Below are 18,640 nucleotides of genomic sequence, written 5' to 3'. Positions count from 1 at the left end.
TGGTTCACTGCTGCCGGGGAGGAGGTGGGCGCTGCTGGAACTGAAGACAGTGCTCAGCAGCAGGAGCTGGGGGTATTGGCTTGGTATCTGTCGATTAGGAGAAAGTCAGATGCTGTCTGAACCAGTCTGGAGAGCACTGCTAAAGGCCCTTTCTGATTTCTCTTTCTTTCTTCCTCCTGTCAGCAAGCTGAAGCCCTGTTTTGAAAGCAAGGACATGCGGGAGATGTTGGTCCTGTGCTGCAAGAACATCGTGACGCACCCTTCAGCAGAGATGATGCTGAAGATCAGGAAGTCACAGCACGCAGCACAGTACCTGCAGGTAACCTGCTGTAACTTTCCCGGCCACCTCTCGGTCAAACCCGACCTCAGCACACACAACCTATGCTCTGGCAGCAGCCGTGATGCTAAACCTCACTGCCCTCTTCTGCTTTCAGCTTCAGCAAACGTCCCTGAAAGCTCTGGGCCGGCTCATGGCGGTTCTGCTCCAGACAGAGCCCAGCGGCGGCTTCTTTCAGAACATAGTGCATGTGAGTATGTGTGGGGCAAGGGAGAAAGCATGGTGCCTGTCGGTAGTGGGGGCAGAGATCTGGGGACTGAGAGGGTGATCAGAGGGGAGCAATCTCCTGCTGACGTGCCAGCTCACTGCGAGCTCAGAAATGGGCAGAGAGATGGGCCCTGCAGGGGAAAGGCAGGAGCCAGCCCCTGGCAGGCCACAGCCGAGGAAAAGCTCCCGGGTTAGCAGGCAGGATGACTGCACAGAGCGGGGGCAGCAGTGCCGGTGCTCAGTGAGGCTGGAGGCCACGTGGAGCCACAGGGCAGCCTTGGGGGAAAGTGCTGGGGAAGGAGGGACAGGGAGAGGGGCGGCAGGAGGGAAAGCAAAGACGTCCTCAGTGAGACAGATGCTCTACCCCAGGTCCTGCAGAAATGCATGGTCTCAGAGAACGTGTGGGAGCGCAAGAGGGCCCTGCAGACCTGCTCCCAGCTTCTGGCTGTTTGTGAAGAGCTTCAAGTGAGTAAAGAGCCCCACCGCATGCCCCCTGCTCCCTCCCCAGTGCCCCTGAGCTGGAAGGTGAGCTCCGCCCAGCTGTGCATGCTGTGCCACGGCGTGAGGAAGGCACAGGCGGAGAAGCTAGGGAGAGCCGGGGCTGCCTACAGCTTTCTTCCTGCCTCTCACTCCTGCAGAGAGCAGATGCCTGCGAGCACTTTGGCTCCCTGGTGGGATTGCTGGCGCCTCTGACGTGCGACCCCATGCCCGCATCCCGCCAGTTGGCTGCCACGTGTCTGAGCTCCCTTCTCCGAATCCAAGGTGAGCAGAGCAGGTTGCACCAGCCCTCTGCCCTCCTCCGTAGCACTGCCAGAGCCCCACGGGCTGGGCCGTGTTTACAGGAGGGAGAGGCACCGTGCACAGCTCTCTTCTCGTCCCCACCCTGTCCTCTGTCTCTCCCCCGTGGAGAGCGGTTCCATTTCCAGAAGCATGACTTCCCTTTTCTCCCTGGGCTCTTTCCAGCCAAAGCAGCCAACAGGGAGCCAAGAGACATCGGGAGCCTGTCTGAGGGACTGCATGCCTGCAACACTGTCTCTCAGCTCCAGACCACATCCAAAATGGCCATGGTAAGTGGACCCAGAAAGGGGTGGTGGGATCTCTGTGCGGAGGCTTCTGCATGACTCTATGCTGCTCCCAGCCTTTCATACCATTTCCAAAATGAGCTGTCGCCCTGAGACCGCTGTTCTCAGCAAGCAGCAGGAGGCTCTCAGCTATGTCTGGCCTTCAGGCACGCAGTGCAAGGGGCTGACTCCATGATGTGCGTTTGTGTGTGTGTGTGTGTGTGTGTGTGTGTGTGTGTGTGTGCACTTGCGTGCATGTGTGACTGTGGCTGCTGGGAGGTAGGCTCTGCATGTAAGCAGACACCATGGGTGCAGAAGCTGAGCGAAGGCTCAGCCGCCTTCCGTGTAAATAGCAGGGTACGGACAGCAGGAGCGTTGTGAATGGCCGGCAAGCCACTGAACTAAGAATGCCCTCCAGACTGCTTTGTGTCCTGAAGAGCTGCGCAGAGCAGTGATGGGATCTCTCCTGCTTCTCATCTCTCTGCAGATCGTGTGCAGAAACTTCCCTGTCGAACGCACCGTCGACTTCATGATGGCCATCAAGGAGACCATCCGGAAAGCCACAGGAGTGCGCGTGCGTGCTGCTGGGAAGTGGATGACCACCTTTCTGCAGATGCACGGGAAGGACATCTGTTGGAACGTAAGAGACTTTCTTCCACATGTCTTGGTTTGTTTCTGGCTGTTGCACCATGCCCTGTGCCGTCTGCCTCTGGTACTAAAGCAGCACAGCCTGAGCGCAGAGCCAGGGCTTGGACAGGGGGGCTGGTTTGAAATTTAGGCTTAGGCGCTGGCAGCATGTCAAGGGAGCAGGCACTGCTTATGCGCTGAATGTCCATGGCTAGGCCCTGCAGAGTCCAGCATGCAGCAAGTCATTCCTTCTCCCCTTCTTCTTCCAGGTGCCACCCATCCTCTACATCCTGCGCAGCTGCGCGTCATCTACGCAGCAGAGCACGTTCGTGCCCTTCCTGTGCCAGGCGGTGGTCATCCTCACCCGCTGTCACACTGAGGCCGTGATGAACAACTTCTCCCGGCCGCCTGGACCCACAGACAGGTACTGGCACTCCTGCCTTTGCTGTTGTTGTAGCTTGCCTCTGCCAGAGGGATCCAGGGAGGAGGCAGCTTCTCTTTTTTCCTCTCAAAGTCTGTGTGAGGTGGAAATTACTCAGTCACAGCTTGAGACTCTCCATTTTCTAGTGAGACGTGGAAGAGAATAAGAGAGTTCTGCCTTCAACGGTGGAGACAGTAGAAGAAAAAGGAAGAAAAAGAAAAGGAAACGAAAGGAAAAAGAGAAAATGAAAGGAGAGAAGAGAAAAAAGATAGAAAGGAAAAGAAGAAGGAGAGAAGGGGAGTAGAAGGGAGAGGAGAGGAGGGAAAAGGGAAAGGAGAGGGAATGAGGAGGAATGAGAGGAAAGGGGAGGGAAGAAAAAGGGAATGAAAAAGAGAAATTTAAAATGAGGAGGGGAGAGGAGAGGAGAGGAGAGGAGAGGAGAGGAGAGGAGAGGAGAGGAGAGGAGAGGAGAGGAGAGGAGAGGAGAGGAGAGGAGAGGAGAGGAGAGGAGAGGAGAGGAGAGGAGAGGAGAGGAGAGGAGAGGAGAGGAGAGGAGAGGAGAGGAGAGGAGAGGAGAGGAGAGGAGAGGAGAGGAGAGGAGAGGAAAAAGGGAAGGAAAAAGGGAAGGAAAAAGGGAAGGAAAAAGGGAAGGAAAAAGGGAAGGAGGGGAAAGGAGGAGAGAAGAGAGAAGCGAAGAGAAGCGAAGAGAAGCGAAGAGAAGAGAGGAGAAGAGAGAAGAGAGGAGAAGAGAGGAGAAGAAAGGAAAGGAGATGAAAGGAGATGAAAGAAAATGAAAAGAGAGAAGGGGAGGAGAAGGGAGAGGAGGGAAAAGGGAAAGGAGAGGGAGAGGAGGAAACAGAGGGAAGGAAAAAGGGAATGAAAAAGAGAAATTTAAAATGAGAGGAGTAGAAGAAAAAGGGAAGGGAAAATGGAAGGAGAAAGGGAAAGGAAAAGGGAAGGAAAAAGGGAAGGAGGAAAAGAAGAGAAGAGAAGAGAAGAGAAGAGAAGAGAAGAGAAGAGAAGAGAAGAGAAGAGAAGAGAAGAGAAGAGAAGAGAAGAGAAGAGAAGAGAAGAGAAGAGAAGAGAAGAGAAGAGAAGAGAAGAGAAGAGAAGAGAAGAGAAAATTGTATCATTTATTAAAAATAAATAAATGCGAGAATCCTGGCTGAGATGTGAAAAGGGTATTTTTTTAGCAGTCTTCCTATTTATAGCTGAAGGAACCTGGGAAGCTCATCTAGTGCAATCCCCTGCCTTAGCAGAACTCCTAGATTAGGTCACTCAGGAACGCATCCAGGCAGGTTTTGAGTAATGTCTCCAGAGAAGGAGACCCCACAGCCTCTCTGGGCAACCTGCTCCAGTGCTCCATCACCCTTACTGAAGGGTCTGAAAGTCTGAATGGCCTTCAGAATTGAAAAACTAGTTGAGTTATGAACTGTAAAAGTTTACCTCAGCAGTCTAAGTGCACGTGTCTCTCATGAAACTAGGACACATCTACACATCTCTTTTTCCCCCTTAAATTCCTCACATCCCTAGCATCTATGACAAAATGTGTCATAATATGTTGGCAGACAATGTTTGGTGGCAGGCTTTAATTTTAACAGTCTTTCAGACCAGAAGCTGTGTAGCTCAGCTCTAGATTCAGACACTTACATTTAGACAATCAAATGTAGTTGCTGTAGATGCCTTACATTTGGAGGCTCCTCAGTTGTGCAGTCAGACATGAGTACCACTGAGAGAATCTGGTCCATGTTTGAGCTGTGGGTGGTTCCTCACTGAGTGGCTGACGCTCGTTCAAATCTCAGCAATATCTCTTGGCAACTCAGATGGCCAAAGAGGTATTTATCTGCTAGCTCTACTTATCTTGGCAGCAAATCTGGAAATATTCACAAGTTTACAAATAGGAAATGATAGCTAATATATAATGCTTGTGCTTGAAACAGGTTACTTTATATTAAATGTCTGACAGCTTTTCAGCCTAATCTATTTTTCACTTAACACTTTTCTCTCAAAGTCATGACAATAATTAGTGGTACCTGAAATGCTTATTTTTAAATTTCCAATTTATTCAGAAACAGTTATTTGAGACTCTTACAAATACTGAGAGAACCCAATTGATTACACTCAGTTTCTTTCAGATATCTGTGCTGAGCAATTTCAAAGCTGGATTTCAATTGTCTCCTGTCCAAATACTCCATCACTGGCCACCTTCACTGATTCAGCTAGTGGACAGCCGTGATGAACTTTTCTCCCAGAGCTGGCTTTTGCTTCTGGATATATGCAGCTCAGAAAAGTCATCTACGGAGGATGGAAATTTAAGGCAGCCGAACTGCAGCCTCCATGAGACATCATGGAATTATTTTGGTTTGAAGAGTTCCAATCTCTTTTTATGATTGATTGATTGATTGATTGGTTTTGTAAAAATGTTAATATTCTCTTTGAAAAAATAGGTCAACACTTCTAAATTTGCATTATTTTGGCAACAGCATGAAATGTGAACCAACAGTAATAGAAGCCACTCTCAGCAGTGGCAGATGGGCTACACAGCTAAGGGTGGAATTAGGCTACGAGTTCACACATCTCTCACAACTACGCTGTGCTCCTAGTTAGATTCAGTGGGTTTACAGACTTCCAGAAGCAAAAGCAGCTGTCAGCCACGCTTAATTAGACAGGTTGGCAGATGTTTGGCCTCACTAGAACATCATGAGGACACAGAACAAATTCAAAGATAGCCCAGCAATAGCATTTCTCACACTGGAGAAGAGTAAGGAGGCTGTGGATGCCCATCCCTGGAGGTATTCGAGGCCAGGCTGGATGTGGCTCTGGGCAGCCTGGTTGAGTGCTTGGTGCCCTGCACACAGCAGGGGCGTTGAAACTGTGTGATCATTCCTTTCAACCCAGGCTATTCTGTGATTCTATGTTTCTCTGATACATTTTATTCACAGACAAAGGTCACATGTCTTAAAGCATCATAAAACTATGTTTTAATTTATGCACTAAAAGAAACACTACAACAGCAAAAATGAACAACTTGGTTTTGATTTTGATTTCTTTTTATTTTCTTTTTTTTTTTTTCTCTCCCTCTCCTTTTTAACCTTAGAATATTATATAGGGAAGAACCACTGGTGTCCCCACACAATATGACATAACCCCACTGACATAGCAGTACTAGTTAATGTCTTTTTTATTTAAGGCTGCCAAATATGCAAACAGAAACAGGCTAGACTTCTAATGTTGCTGAATATTTCCCTTTCCAGGTAACAACTCCATTAATCACATAACTTCATCTACCTGTCAAGCCGTTCATTGTTTTTCTGCTGAAAGAGACTTTGCAATTAAAATCGTACTGAAATGAGAGCCATAGTTTTCCAGAATGAAGACTCAGAATGCCCTCAGTGAAAAACAACCTATTTCTTTTAAAAAAGATTACTCATTTGCACCATGGCTTATTATACATGTAGAAGTATATTCATTTTGTGTGTGTCTCAAGTTTACCATTAACATGCAGCATAAAAAATGCACACATTTTTTATTCTAAATGAAGTTGAAACAAATTAATTTCAAAGATTTCTTAATATAATCCTTGTGAAATGTTCTGTATTTAAGAATCTCTATTTTCTCACTGAAGGTGGTTCCACAGTGCTGCTCACTGGACAAGAGGAATAATTTATTGCAGTTACTTGGTGGCTGTTTTTCACAGCCTGATGTTAAAACAGCTAGTCTTGTCCTACTGCCTCTTCCTCCCTGAAAAGCAAACTAAATAAATCAACAAATAAATAAAAGGGAATGTACAGACAGAAACTTAATTCACACCATTAACTTATCCAGCTATCAAACTGCATTCAGACGAGGTGATTTTAAGAGTAGTTCCTCCCATGATCTACAACTCTGACTCTCAACAGAAATTATTTCTGTTTTCAACAATTTCAGTGCCTGTAAGTGCAGCCTTGCCTTACCTTATTAGAGAGTTCTAATGAAAACTTAGGAAAACTTGCCTCCCTCACTTTCAAGATCTCCAATCTTTAAGTCCGTGTCAGCATTCACTTTTCGGCTACCGCCTATTCAGTGACAGAAAGCCAGCATGCATGTTTCAGTTTGTTTTCCAAGCTTGCCCTTGACAACAGAATGATGAAAAGACACGACGTTTCTCCAGCTGGTTGCTGATTTGAACACAAGCTGAAGTGGTGTGAGCGGTTTCCCATGAAGTAACTTGGCAGTTTAATTATCAAATGCATTAGTTGTGTTTTCTAGTTTCAATTAGTAGGGAAGAGAAAGCTGAAACTTCAAGTAAGCTTCATGTGCTGTTAAGAAAGGCACTGGATAACGGTGCTTCTCATTAGTACAAGGTGTCACCGCCTGGGAGTTAAGTTTTTTGTGTAGCAAAAACCACCAGCAGAAAAGTCAGTCTGCCCTTCATATTCATTTCCTTTATTGCCATATTCCAGCATTTTTTCCTGTAAATACCACGGCCAAAAGAATATTTAAGGCAGTTTCGGCATATGTGGGGAGATTCAAGTCATCATTCCATCAATCAGTGTCTCTTATTCTGCTAGCATCTGACAGGTGACAAACTGGTCTTACGTTTTTCTAGGGTAGACATCACTGAGCAATGATAAAGAGGAATCAATCCTATACAATTAAGGAGGAAATTAAGAAGAAATTAAGAAGAAAAGAATTGAGAAGAAAAATGTATGAGATCTGCTCATTCTGGGAGTGAAGCAAGTCTTGTGGTCAGTAGACGAAAAGATGATTCAGAAACATGGAAGATATATTTTTAAAGCAAGTAAGGTCTGTATATCAGGAGTATAATTAGCAGGAAGATATATGAGTTAAGTGACAGGTAACCATAATTTCAGTGTTAAAATGTCCGTTTGGATCGTTGTTAATTTGTTTAATGTACTTAGCAGTGTATTAGCAGAAGATATTTTAAGGTACATATTTTAGTGTTTCTGTGGCAGATGCTTGGTTTTCATAAACCACACATATTTTTTATTGGTGTTAGATGTCCTGTGCTTATTTGAAAGATTTGAAAGAACCACACATATATTTTACTTTTAAAATAAAAGCAGGGTGCCTCATCCAGAGACTAATTATACTGCAAAGCAAAACCAGCATGTTGCTCTACACAGGTTACCAAAGCCATCCTCCTTGAGCTAGATCTGGCTACTTAATAGCTTTCATTAGCTGGGAACAGTTTCCAAAGCACTCTCTTAAAGCCATTTCCAAACCATTCTGTCCTAGGACAGGAAGAAAAATTAGCACGTGTCCAAACAAAAATTGGTACAACTTTTTTTGTTCCCAAAAGAGAGATGAAATGGACAAATTTGTATTTTCTCATTCCTGACATGAGAATACAGTACAGCTAAAGAGAACAGGTAGTCAGAGCTTCACTGACCATAAACCATTCTGTAAAGAATAAGTCCTTTATTTTTTTGTTCTATCAGATAGCAAACCCCAGAATAACAACTGTCCCTCTGACTCTGTGTCAATGTGAGGATTAGAGGGAAGAGTGGAGAAAAGTGGTTTAATTGTATTTGTATGAATGAAGAAGATTAAATCATTTCATCAGTATTTGTAACACAGTTTACTTGCTTTCAGGTAACATAAGCAATCTCCATTTTAAGCAGTACCTCTTGACCTGGGAAAGAACATCCAGCAGTTCTGGAGGCTAACATACACTATATAAGTGCTCTCACAAAAAGTACTGGTGCTGTGATGAGCTCAACCTTCCCCTCTTTCACGTCACCAGTGCTGTAGAGCAAGGGGCAAGTTCTCAGAGCAAACACGGTAAGAACAATCCATGCACTGAAAGGCACACTCATACAATGCTATACAATGCAAAATAGTTTTCTTATTAGCAGTGATGGTGAAGATAAGAGCCAACTTACCTACAATCTACAGAACATTTCTACCAATACACACATGTGAACCTCCCTTCTCTACTCTTTGCCCTCTCCTTTCAGACACAGGACACTCACCTGAGACGCAGTGTAGACAGGAATCTTTCAAATAAGCACAGGACATCTAACACCAATTAAGCCTCCCCAGCTTTTCTCTTGGCCTGTAACTTTCTCTCCACAACGATACAGATCTTCTGTAGGATCCACGGCATGTTTGCAGGCTTCTGAATGTTTCAGGTGTCCCAAGGCATCTAAAACAGTACTAGCCATTCATGCATAAGCACCTGAATTCTACTCAGCGATCTGCAAGGTGAAAATCTCAAGAGTAACATGAGTGTACTTTGTTTGCAAGAACATCATCTGCAGGTTTCTGTTCCTTCCGTTACTGTTTCCTACTTTCACACTGCCAAGGAAAAGCACAGCAACAGAAAAAGGGCACAGGAATATACATCCTTCATTTCTAAGCCCTTTGTGAACTGAATTTCCCACACTGTCTGGAGATGCCTCAGCAAACTTCTTTCTAAATCACACCCAGCTGCACAGTGCCAAAGGGCTGCCGTCCTGTAACCAAACGCTGTCAGAATATGGAAGCATGACTTTCTACATCTACTACATGTACTTTCTTTCCATTGAGCCAGAAATGTCGTACCTTCCAAATCATGATGCTGGTAGAGACCACAGACAGTGCTAACAGCTTCCAGGAGAAGCCATGTAACAGCAACTTCAATCAAGGAGCAAAAATTACAAGAGATAGGAAGCGCAGCTGATGGTTCCCTCATACTGTAAATAAATCTCTAGAAATGGGAACAAAACACTGCTTTTAGCAGTATTAGATGTCGCACAAGGAAAACTGTATTGAAATGTTTTTCAGAATTTGCAAGGAGCAAAATCTGCAGATAGGACAACTCTTGTGCTGCCATTTTTTTTTCCTGCAGATGAAGCTGCTAAAGAGAGAATTAATACATGCAGGAATTGCAGTCAGAGGTACATAAAAGTGTGAATAAATGATAGCCCAGAATCCACAAAACAGCATAATATCTTTTCAATATTGAAAAAAAAAAAAAAAAAAAAGGAAAATATTTTTTAAACTTAAATAGACATTTTATGTAAAATATGTGCTTCAGTGATAACTGAAACATGCAATCTTACCTGTATCCTTCAATAAGCCAAAATGTAACAAAAGAAATGGACTATGTTTCTAGAGAACTGATTTTCTAGGTCACACCTGCACTATGTTCATCCTAAAATACTGAATTATGAAAACATTTAGCTTTGTACTTTGAAATTCATTTGCTCAAACTATGTACTGCTATGAATGCACATAATATCAATCAAGTATCCATGAAGCAGCAGATTGTCAAGAAAGAGGTAATCACAGTATTTTTTGCTAAACATACTCCTATGATTTCATCACAGTTTTCAAATTATGCTGGCTTTGAAATTTGGAGTATTTGCTGGTTTTGAGTCATCAATGTCAGAGCTCTCTTTCTTTCTACTTCATGCTGCTTTGTCAATTCTACCGTATCATTCTCTTTGGATTTGTTTGCCATCAGTAGGAAGATAATGTCCTTTGTTCATCCTTCTTTAATGGTTAACTCATGTGAGAAGCAGAACATGCTGAAACGGCCAGCTAAGTTGTTTAGAAGTATGTTCTCTAAGAACATGGAGTGCACTACACTGGTAAGAGTAACCAGGGGCCTTGATGAGCAGTACTAAAATATCCTGCAGTTTGGAATAAAGTCCTGGCCCCAACTTTCATATACTCATGTTGTGAGGGCTGGTGGATCAAGTCGGACAGTCTGAAGATTCCTGCTTAAAGGCATGACTGAAAGGTCATTTCTCAAAATGCTTCTGGGCAGTGGGAAAATTGAGCAATGTTCAGTTCGGACTGGGAATTCCACCTGACACAGCCTGACCCTTCACACTGGCACTTTGCACACTGTGCATGTGACACGGCAGAACAAACTTCCACAGCAACTTAAAATATAGAACTAATGGGGATTTGCAGAGGTTGAGTGCTCGCTCTCAAAGATCTAGCAGAAGGAATATTTTAATGATATGTTTCAAATGTTCAGCCCAGAGAAGGCAATAAGATCCAGCCCAGGAGACATAAAAACTGAATAAAAAACAACAACCTGAACCAAACCAAATAGAAGGTGTTGGAAAAGCAACTGTTTGTAAGATATTTCTTAGGGGTCGTCATCTATAATTATTTACATATTATATTAGAAGAAGCATTTTCCCATTCATACGTAAGGGCAGGCCATATTTCTGTCTACAGACTATTCCTGTGCCTCTTGTGTTCCCTTGAATTTCTTTTTTTCTTGAAAGTTGGCCTTTTTGTCAACATATTCACAAGTGTAAACACAATTTTGCTGTAGAGTATGGTTTTATTTTCCGTTGTTTTGAAAGATTCATCTCTAAGGTTCACGCTTGGGCAAGAAGCACAGCTTGGATGCAGAAAGTAAAAAACAAACAAAAGCTGAAAACAACAACAATTTTTTTAAAAGGATGGAAGAGTTCTCTGCCACTCAGTGACACAGCATGGGAAGATGGGCCAGGGGCACCCTGTAAGACAAGAGTGTTGGGGGTCCCCATGGGGAGTTCAGGGCAGGCCCTGGCAACCTGATCCCATCCTGTGTTCCCAAACACAGGAAGGCGGTCAGGGACAGTGGTGCAGACCTTGGGTGTGGAGTCTCCTTGGGGGGGGACAGGCCCATAAGTTGGGATGGGTTTGGGCCACAGGTGGGCTCAGCTGGGCAAAGGGCTGACCTGGCAGGGCTGTGAAGGGCCGAAGCCCAGCCTGCTGTTGTCTTCCTGGGAAAGGGACCACAGCCCCAGGATGGTGTGGGGGCCTGGGCCTGGGCAAGGGAAGGCCCAGGGGTGGGCATGGACAGGCAGAGTTGAATGAACTCAGTGGATATTTGCTGTACATTTTACAGATGTTACACAGGGAATGGGTAGATGTGCTGAAGGTGAGGTTGAGAGGTGTGGCTGACAAAGAGGCATTAGATAGTGGGGCATTACTGACCATGATGTAAATGGCATGGAAAAAGGGGCAGAGACTGAACTGAGTCCAGCTAGTCTGGAGCTCGTAATAGTTCCTTTGGGGCTTTACTTTAGATTGGTGGCCAAGAGAGTGGTGATAACAAACCGGTGTTCCAGCTTTTGCTGAGCAGTGCTTGCACGGTGTATAGGCCTTGTCGTTTCTTCCCTTTCTGGCCCCACTGAAAGTAGGCTGGAGAGAAGGGAAGGGGTTGGGAGGTGTTCTGGTCTCAGGTAGCACAGAGTTATTATAGCAGTTGGGGTGGTTCTGTGTTCTGAATTTGGGATGAAAATAATGTTGATAGCACAGCAGTGTTTTGATTGCTGCTGAGCAGTGCATACACCAAGTCATGGACTTTCAGCTTCCCATACTGCCCTGCCAGTGAGGATGCTGTGGCTGCAAAAGAAGCTGGGAGGGACAGCTGACTCCAGCTGAACAAAATTCCATATCATATGACGTCATGCTCAATCATAAAAGCTGGGGATACAGACACTGTCTTTGTCTTGAACCATAATCTGTTCTTACTCTTGCTCTTCCAATTTTTTCTCCCAAGTACTGCAGGTAAGGAGTGAGAAACTGAGTGGGGACTTAGCTGCCACTTGGAGTCAACCCACCATAGCCATAAATTTAAAGGCTGTAAACAGAGAAAAAATATATATATTTAAAAAAAAAAGAAAAGAAAAATACAATCCTTCTTGTGATGTTTCTTGTGGTATTTAAATAATTGTCACAAATTTGAAGGGAGGAGCTGTGAGGCTCTTGTTTGCCTGTGTGATGTTAAAGATGCAGTGTACTGAAGAAATATTTCAACACTCTGCCCATGTTGAAAAGAAACTGTATTGGACAACAAAAGCCAATAATACCAGATCTGAACGTTCAAAACCCATTTGAGTCAGTCACAGTGCCATCAGGTCACAAGCTACACAACTTCCTCTGGATAGACCACTGTTTGAGTAACCTTGTAAAGCTGTTCTTGCTAATTAGGACAAAAAGTAACCACCCTGAAGAATGCAATCTGCTCGAACGTCCCCAGGAAAGCATGGAAGGACAGCTCTCTCATCTGCAGGGACTGCTGTGTGCTTCAGAGGTGCCGCACAGGACATGTCAGAAGGCACCAGGGGATGTCTGGGGAGAAGTGTTCTGCCTCCCACTCAGCAAAGAGGGAGCAGAAAGAGAAGTGCATGAAGCCTTTCCCTGCTGGTTCCAGCAGGAAAATCTATGGTGGGTGCTCCCCCTGCTCCCTGTCCCAGGCTTCTCGCTTTCTCTAACTGAGGTTTCCCTTTTCTACTCTCAGCCAAGTATCACCACTTCCCTAGGGATGGCAACTGACAGAGGTTTTAGTAAGAGCATCTGCATCAAAAAATAAAAGTTCCAGCAGTTACAAAATAGCAGAAAAAAGAACTGACAGTCAGATCTGTTTCCCATCTTTACAGGGACTGCATTCAGGAAACAGCCACTGCACTGGCAAGAGCCCTTCACACCGGGTCTCACTGTGGCAGCATATCTTCCCTGACACAACTCAAAAGCAGTACAAGTGTGGCAGTGGAGCAGCATTATTCCATCCTTTCCATGGGACAAAATATGGCACAGAAAAAAACTTTACAACAATCTGTTTTCACTTGAACCTAGTCATCCTTTCCATGGAAAAGACCAATTGGAACAGTGAACATCTACACAGAAATACATATTTTGCTGAAGACCAAGATTTGGGCCACGTACAACAGAAAATGCAGTGATCCTTTGGATCAGAGCAGGGAGAAAGCTTGGTAGATTAAGTATAAGGGAGGGGAGTAAGGTATTGCTAGCAAGTTAAGGAAAATGTCAGACATAGTGCCAAAGACCAGAGCTATGTCCCCCCATCAGAATGTATTACTAAACTGTTTGTTCAAAAAGTGTTGCAGAAGGCAAGTATGAACTAGCAAGACATTGACTGAGGCTTTCCTAAAATAGAATATCCAAGAATAGTTTAACTGGTGGTAGGTGAATGGTTGGACCAGATGATCTTAGTGGTCTTTTCCAACCTTTTAATGATTATATGTTTCAATGATTCAGGCAGAGCTCTTATCTTGCATAACTGTTTTTATATGCACTGATGTGAATGTAGTGGAAAGTCAGACAGAGTCTGGGGGTGATCCTTACCTTTAACCTGAAAAGAGTTGCAATGCAGTTAGCATTCAGATCCCAGTGCAGTCCCCACAGCTTCCTAGAGTTCAAACAGAATGAAAGGACTTACTGCTGGCACATACTCTTTTTGTTTATTCCTATATGATACTGATTTTCTCCCTCACTGTTACACAGCTTTTTGCTTCAGTGCAAGTGAGCACAGGACTCTCTACCTTTTTGTGACCGTGCTCCCTGCAATGAAATTTTGCCTCTTGCAGATTGTTTTAGCAAATCAGATTTTGTATCTGATTTTATCACTTCAGTCCAGCAACTCCTTTTTTCTTTCACTGACTTTGATTAACAAGCTTGTGCTAGACTTAATAAATCAGTACTGCAGTTTCATGTCTTGTCAGTCTGGATCACCACCTTGCCTGCATTCTCTCTGCTCCTGAAACAGGATTTGTGGCTGAGATTACTATTTAGAGTATTTATCCCCAGCTTGACTCCGTTCTCATTTCTCAGGAATCATTTTATTCCCACTGTGTTTATAAGCTTGAAATCCAGTTGAGGACTTTTAGGCCACCAAGCAAATTTGAATTTAATTATTTCATGAAATACAGCTACTCTCTTGAGAAAACCCAGCTGAAACACTGCCTATGACATTAAACAAGGATTTGGTTGGAAGCTTTTCCAAGAGAATAAAAGATAACTTGATTTGTGATTCATCATACTGTGACGGAACTGGGGAAAGAAAGAAAGTGATAGCTTGCTTAGCTTTCAGAATTCCTTTGGCAATTTCTTTTTATCGTAAATACATCTCCTTTCTATGTCTGGTTTAGAAATGTACTTGTTAAGTACTCAGAATTGCTGCAGGGTAGTGAAAGCTGCAGATTATGAAGAGGAAGTTCTTGTGGGTTTCAGTTGCCGCCAAGAATAACAAAGCTAGAGAAATAAATCTGGTATGTGAGGGTTGGTGCTGAGAAAGTATTATCTTCTAGCTATAAATAAAAGTTTCTTCACTCTTAAAAGTCATGAATATATGTGGATCTCTGTGAAATTATAACAAAACTTCACAAGTAATCTTTAAGAAAGTAATCAACAACTCTACCCTGCAGGTTGCAGTATCAGTACCATCACTGAGTCTCCATCTGGATGAACAAGTTCACACAGAAAGATTTATAGAAACTGAAGAACATAAGCACCTTTAGTAGCCTGTAGCAACCTATAAATCTAAAACCTGTTTTTACACGAGTGTGGCTTCTTTCTTCCTCCCTCAGTATTCATCCTTCACCTTAAAGGCCACTGTCAAGCACTTTGAAATTTTTGTTCCCTAGTTACTGTTAAAGCTGACTTCAGGGTTACTGCTTTAAACGTTTCTTGCTGGAAAATCTCCCACTTCCTCATCTCCTGACATTTCCACTGTGGTCTCCATTGATGAAGTGAATGCTTAATTAACAGAATCCTGAATTAACAGAAGTAGCTTTACTGGACTGAGCAACACGTTTCTTGACAGCTAAAGATTTCATGATTAGCTGGGTTTTCCACAAAACATTATTTAAAGCTGGATTTTTTTGTGCAGTAACAGAAGTATCTTAGAAGTTTTACTTTGTGGGAAAAATGATACAATGAATCTTATGTATATATATATATACTTAAGAAAGACTAATATGAAATATAAGCCAGTAGCTGAGGAAGTTAGCTAGATAAGTAAAAAAAGTTAAAAATCTACTGCCGTGCACTTAATCTCACTGAGAAGAAAGAAATCTGACCCAAGAGAAGAGAAGTCAACAGGAAAGGGAAAATCATTAGTGACAGTGTGCAGAAAAGAAGATAGAAGAGCAAAGCAGGAATTTGGAGAAGAACTGCACGGGATACAACAAACCCAATGAAACTTTCTAGGTATTACAGAAGCAGGAAGTCAGAAGTGAATTAGTTATCTCCAAGCCCAAGATGACCACGAACTAAAAGACAACAAAAATGCAAATAAACTTAAAGAATTCTTTGAATAATCCCTTCCCACCATGTCACAACAAAAGTATTCATTCACCAATCCAGGATCAGTAATTTCAAGTAATGAAGATGGGCCTCAAACAGAGACTGAAGATGAAAAGTACAGCAAACGAGGCTGGCACAAACTGGCAAACAACAACTCACTAGGACTAGCTGGTACCTCTCCAAAGCTCTGCAGATGCTGAAGACAGAAAGGATTTAACAGTTATCAAAATATTCAATCTCTGGTTAAAATCAGCAGCTCCACTGGAGACATGCAGGGTAACAACTGTTCCAGCTATTAAAAAAAAAGAAAGGAAAAAAGAAAAGGTAGGGAACTGGAGAAACGCAGATCATAGAGTTTTATTTCAATATAAGTTAATCTTGTAAAATTTAAATAAAAATAGTCATTTAAAACATCTCAGGGAACATGATAGGACCAACGTCTGATAGAACCCCATGTGTTTTGTATGAGTACAATCACTGAGAAAAAAAAATGTGAACAGTGAGTCAGTCAATTAATTTTGCAGATGGTTGAAAATTATTTCATTTGGCAAGATCAGAGAAGATTGCAAGGGATTCTGAAAGAACCTAATAAAGATGTGTTAGTGAGAAGTAGAACATCTAAAAATTGGTACTGGCTCATATTCAGGAACAACAATCGACAGGAATAGTTTCAGACCCATGAATTTGCTAACCCAATTTACTCTTAGAGCCAAGAAATCTGCAGCATTTTTTATTTAATGGAAGTCTAGATACACTATCTATGAGGTTTGTAAGTTCTTACGTATAAAGAATAAAATGTTAACCACAGGAGCCTCAGGGCAAGAACATTTCAGCAGGTCTTCATCCAGCTTCAGGAATTGCAGGCGTAAGGATCCAGGTCACTTAAAGGCTGGTCAGTCTCAGTTCAGTCCCTGCGAAAACAACATAGCAAAATGTTGTGATCAGCGGTGCAAAGTCCAACTGGCAGCCAGAAACTACAGCACCCTTCAGGGGCTGACACTGAAGTTCATACTGTTTAATGTCCTCATTGTTAACCCCAGTGGCAGGACAATATGCATTCTCAGCAAGTCTGCAGACAACACTAGATTAGGAGGAACAACCAAGTTGGTACCTGAACAGAAGACTCAGAGCAGATGGAGCCAGGCTGAGCAAAATTCTTAATAGATGTGCAGAACAGCAGGGGGAAAAAAGGCTGTGGGCAGAGTTTGGAACACAGGAAATTCCAATTAGATATAAGGAAAATATTTTCATTATAAGGATAGTCAAACACTGGAACGTGTTCAGACAGTTTTTGGGATCGCCAGCCTTGGAGTTGTTGAACACTCAATTAGAAACCTCCCTGAGGAAACTGATATAATCAGACCCTCTCTGAGCAACAGATTGGATTAGATAGCATCCAAAGGTCTCCTTCAACCTAAATAATTCAATGATTCTATGATTCTAATTGATTTCAAAATTCTTCACCATTAGTATAGCCAGGAATCTTCCTTTGAAGCATCTAACCCCCAACTGCATAAGAGATGGGATACCAACTGCTTTACACATCTTTAGATCCCAAAGCCTGTTCTAAATGAGTGAGCAGAGCTGGACCCAGAGGCATGCTCGGAGTTTGCCTGCATGTCCCTGAAAGACTGATGTGTGATTGATGTGCCTGTGGCTGAGCGTGAGTGAGTCCATGTGGCATAGCACACTGGCTGTAAGGTTGCTTTAAGGCTTATCTCAAAAGACAATAAAGACTTAACCCTAAGGCATCTTCTGTCCAATCCAATATGGCTGTTCCTGTCTGTTTAACAGAAAAACTCTTCTAGTGGGATTTTTAAACAAACAGCAAGGTATCTTGAAAAACAGGGAAAAGAAGTAACCATGCACAAAGAAATGCAGTCATTCACTGTTTTGTCTGGATATCATTTGATGGCACATCTTTGGTGAATGTTCTCTTTTTACAGTCTCTTAATCTGAAAAGGTATTCTGAAAAGGTATCATACTACAGAAAACCACCTACACTTTCTCAAAAGTATTCAGAGCAAAGACAGAAATGGCTGATCTTATTAACATAATTTTATATATACATGTATGCATATATTAGAAGTTCTTTGAAGATGGTGTCTGCATATGCACTGACATTTTAAGTGGGATATAGCTGCATCAATCTGGAGAGGACATGTAATGCTTTAACATTAATTCCTAACTTCTTGGTGATATTTCCTTACACTTCTTTGAGCTCATTTCTAATAATATTCTCAATCTGTATCGTAGGACACAGGTCGAAAAGTTTCCCTCTCTGTCACGCTCCAATTTATAGGAGGGAGCTGAGGTTCTTTTAATATCTGTATACCCGGTGTGAGATTAAGAAACAACGGTTCATATGTTAGTCCAACCAGTTTATTATAAGTCTAATAAGGGAGACGGGGAAGGGAAGGAGTGCGATAGAAAAGCTAGGAAAAAGCAAGAATGCCGTGAAGCGGGGATAGTCACCACCAGGATTCAGCCTGAACTTGTTCGTCTGTGTCCTCAGCAAGCTTTGAGACAATGATGATGCAAAATAATAATCTCTTACACTCTCTAAGAACACAGGTTAATAGTTTATTTGAAGAGTGAAATGTACTGCAGTTTGTTTTGCATGGAATGGCAGGTTAGAGCAATAATGAACTCAGTGAAGGGCTATAAGCAGAGAGGAGCAATGCTGGCAGGATGTCACGATAGACCAGCACAGTGCAGAGGGATGTTCTTGTTGAGTACAGGAAAGACTGCCCAACTGACTTCTTCCATAACTTGATGAAAGAGTCAATAGTGTGCTGCAAGTTCTATTCAAATAGAAAAGATTGTAGTCTCTAACAAAATAAGAGGGAAAAGGAATCTAGAAGATTGAGAAATGGAAAAAAAAAAGAAGAGGTTAGATTTTAAATATGTAGACTGATGGCTGTGGGGAGAATAATTCAAAACATA

The 18,640-nt window shown here is 43.0% G+C and overlaps 2 protein-coding genes across 2 annotated transcripts in view; both read left to right on the top strand.

Annotated features, from left to right (window-relative positions):
* Positions 1 to 18,640, top strand: part of LOC116239474 (rho GTPase-activating protein 32-like) — a 124,493-nt gene that overhangs the window by 42,410 nt on the left and 63,443 nt on the right. The window lies entirely within an intron of this gene.
* On the top strand, positions 926 to 3,063 carry LOC149912157 (maestro heat-like repeat-containing protein family member 2B). Its single transcript, XM_090132625.1, has 6 exons — positions 926 to 1,009; positions 1,183 to 1,306; positions 1,508 to 1,611; positions 2,093 to 2,245; positions 2,502 to 2,656; positions 2,800 to 3,063. Exons 1-6 carry the CDS (start codon positions 929 to 931, stop codon positions 2,849 to 2,851), a joined length of 669 nt encoding a protein of 222 aa, XP_089988751.1. The 5' UTR covers positions 926 to 928; the 3' UTR covers positions 2,852 to 3,063.

The sequence above is a fragment of the Phasianus colchicus genome, chromosome Z (assembly GCF_987193195.1).
Source record: "Phasianus colchicus chromosome Z, bPhaCol1.hap1.1, whole genome shotgun sequence".
Lineage (NCBI taxonomy): Eukaryota > Metazoa > Chordata > Aves > Galliformes > Phasianidae > Phasianus > Phasianus colchicus.
This window is presented reverse-complemented; position numbering and strand designations above follow the sequence as displayed.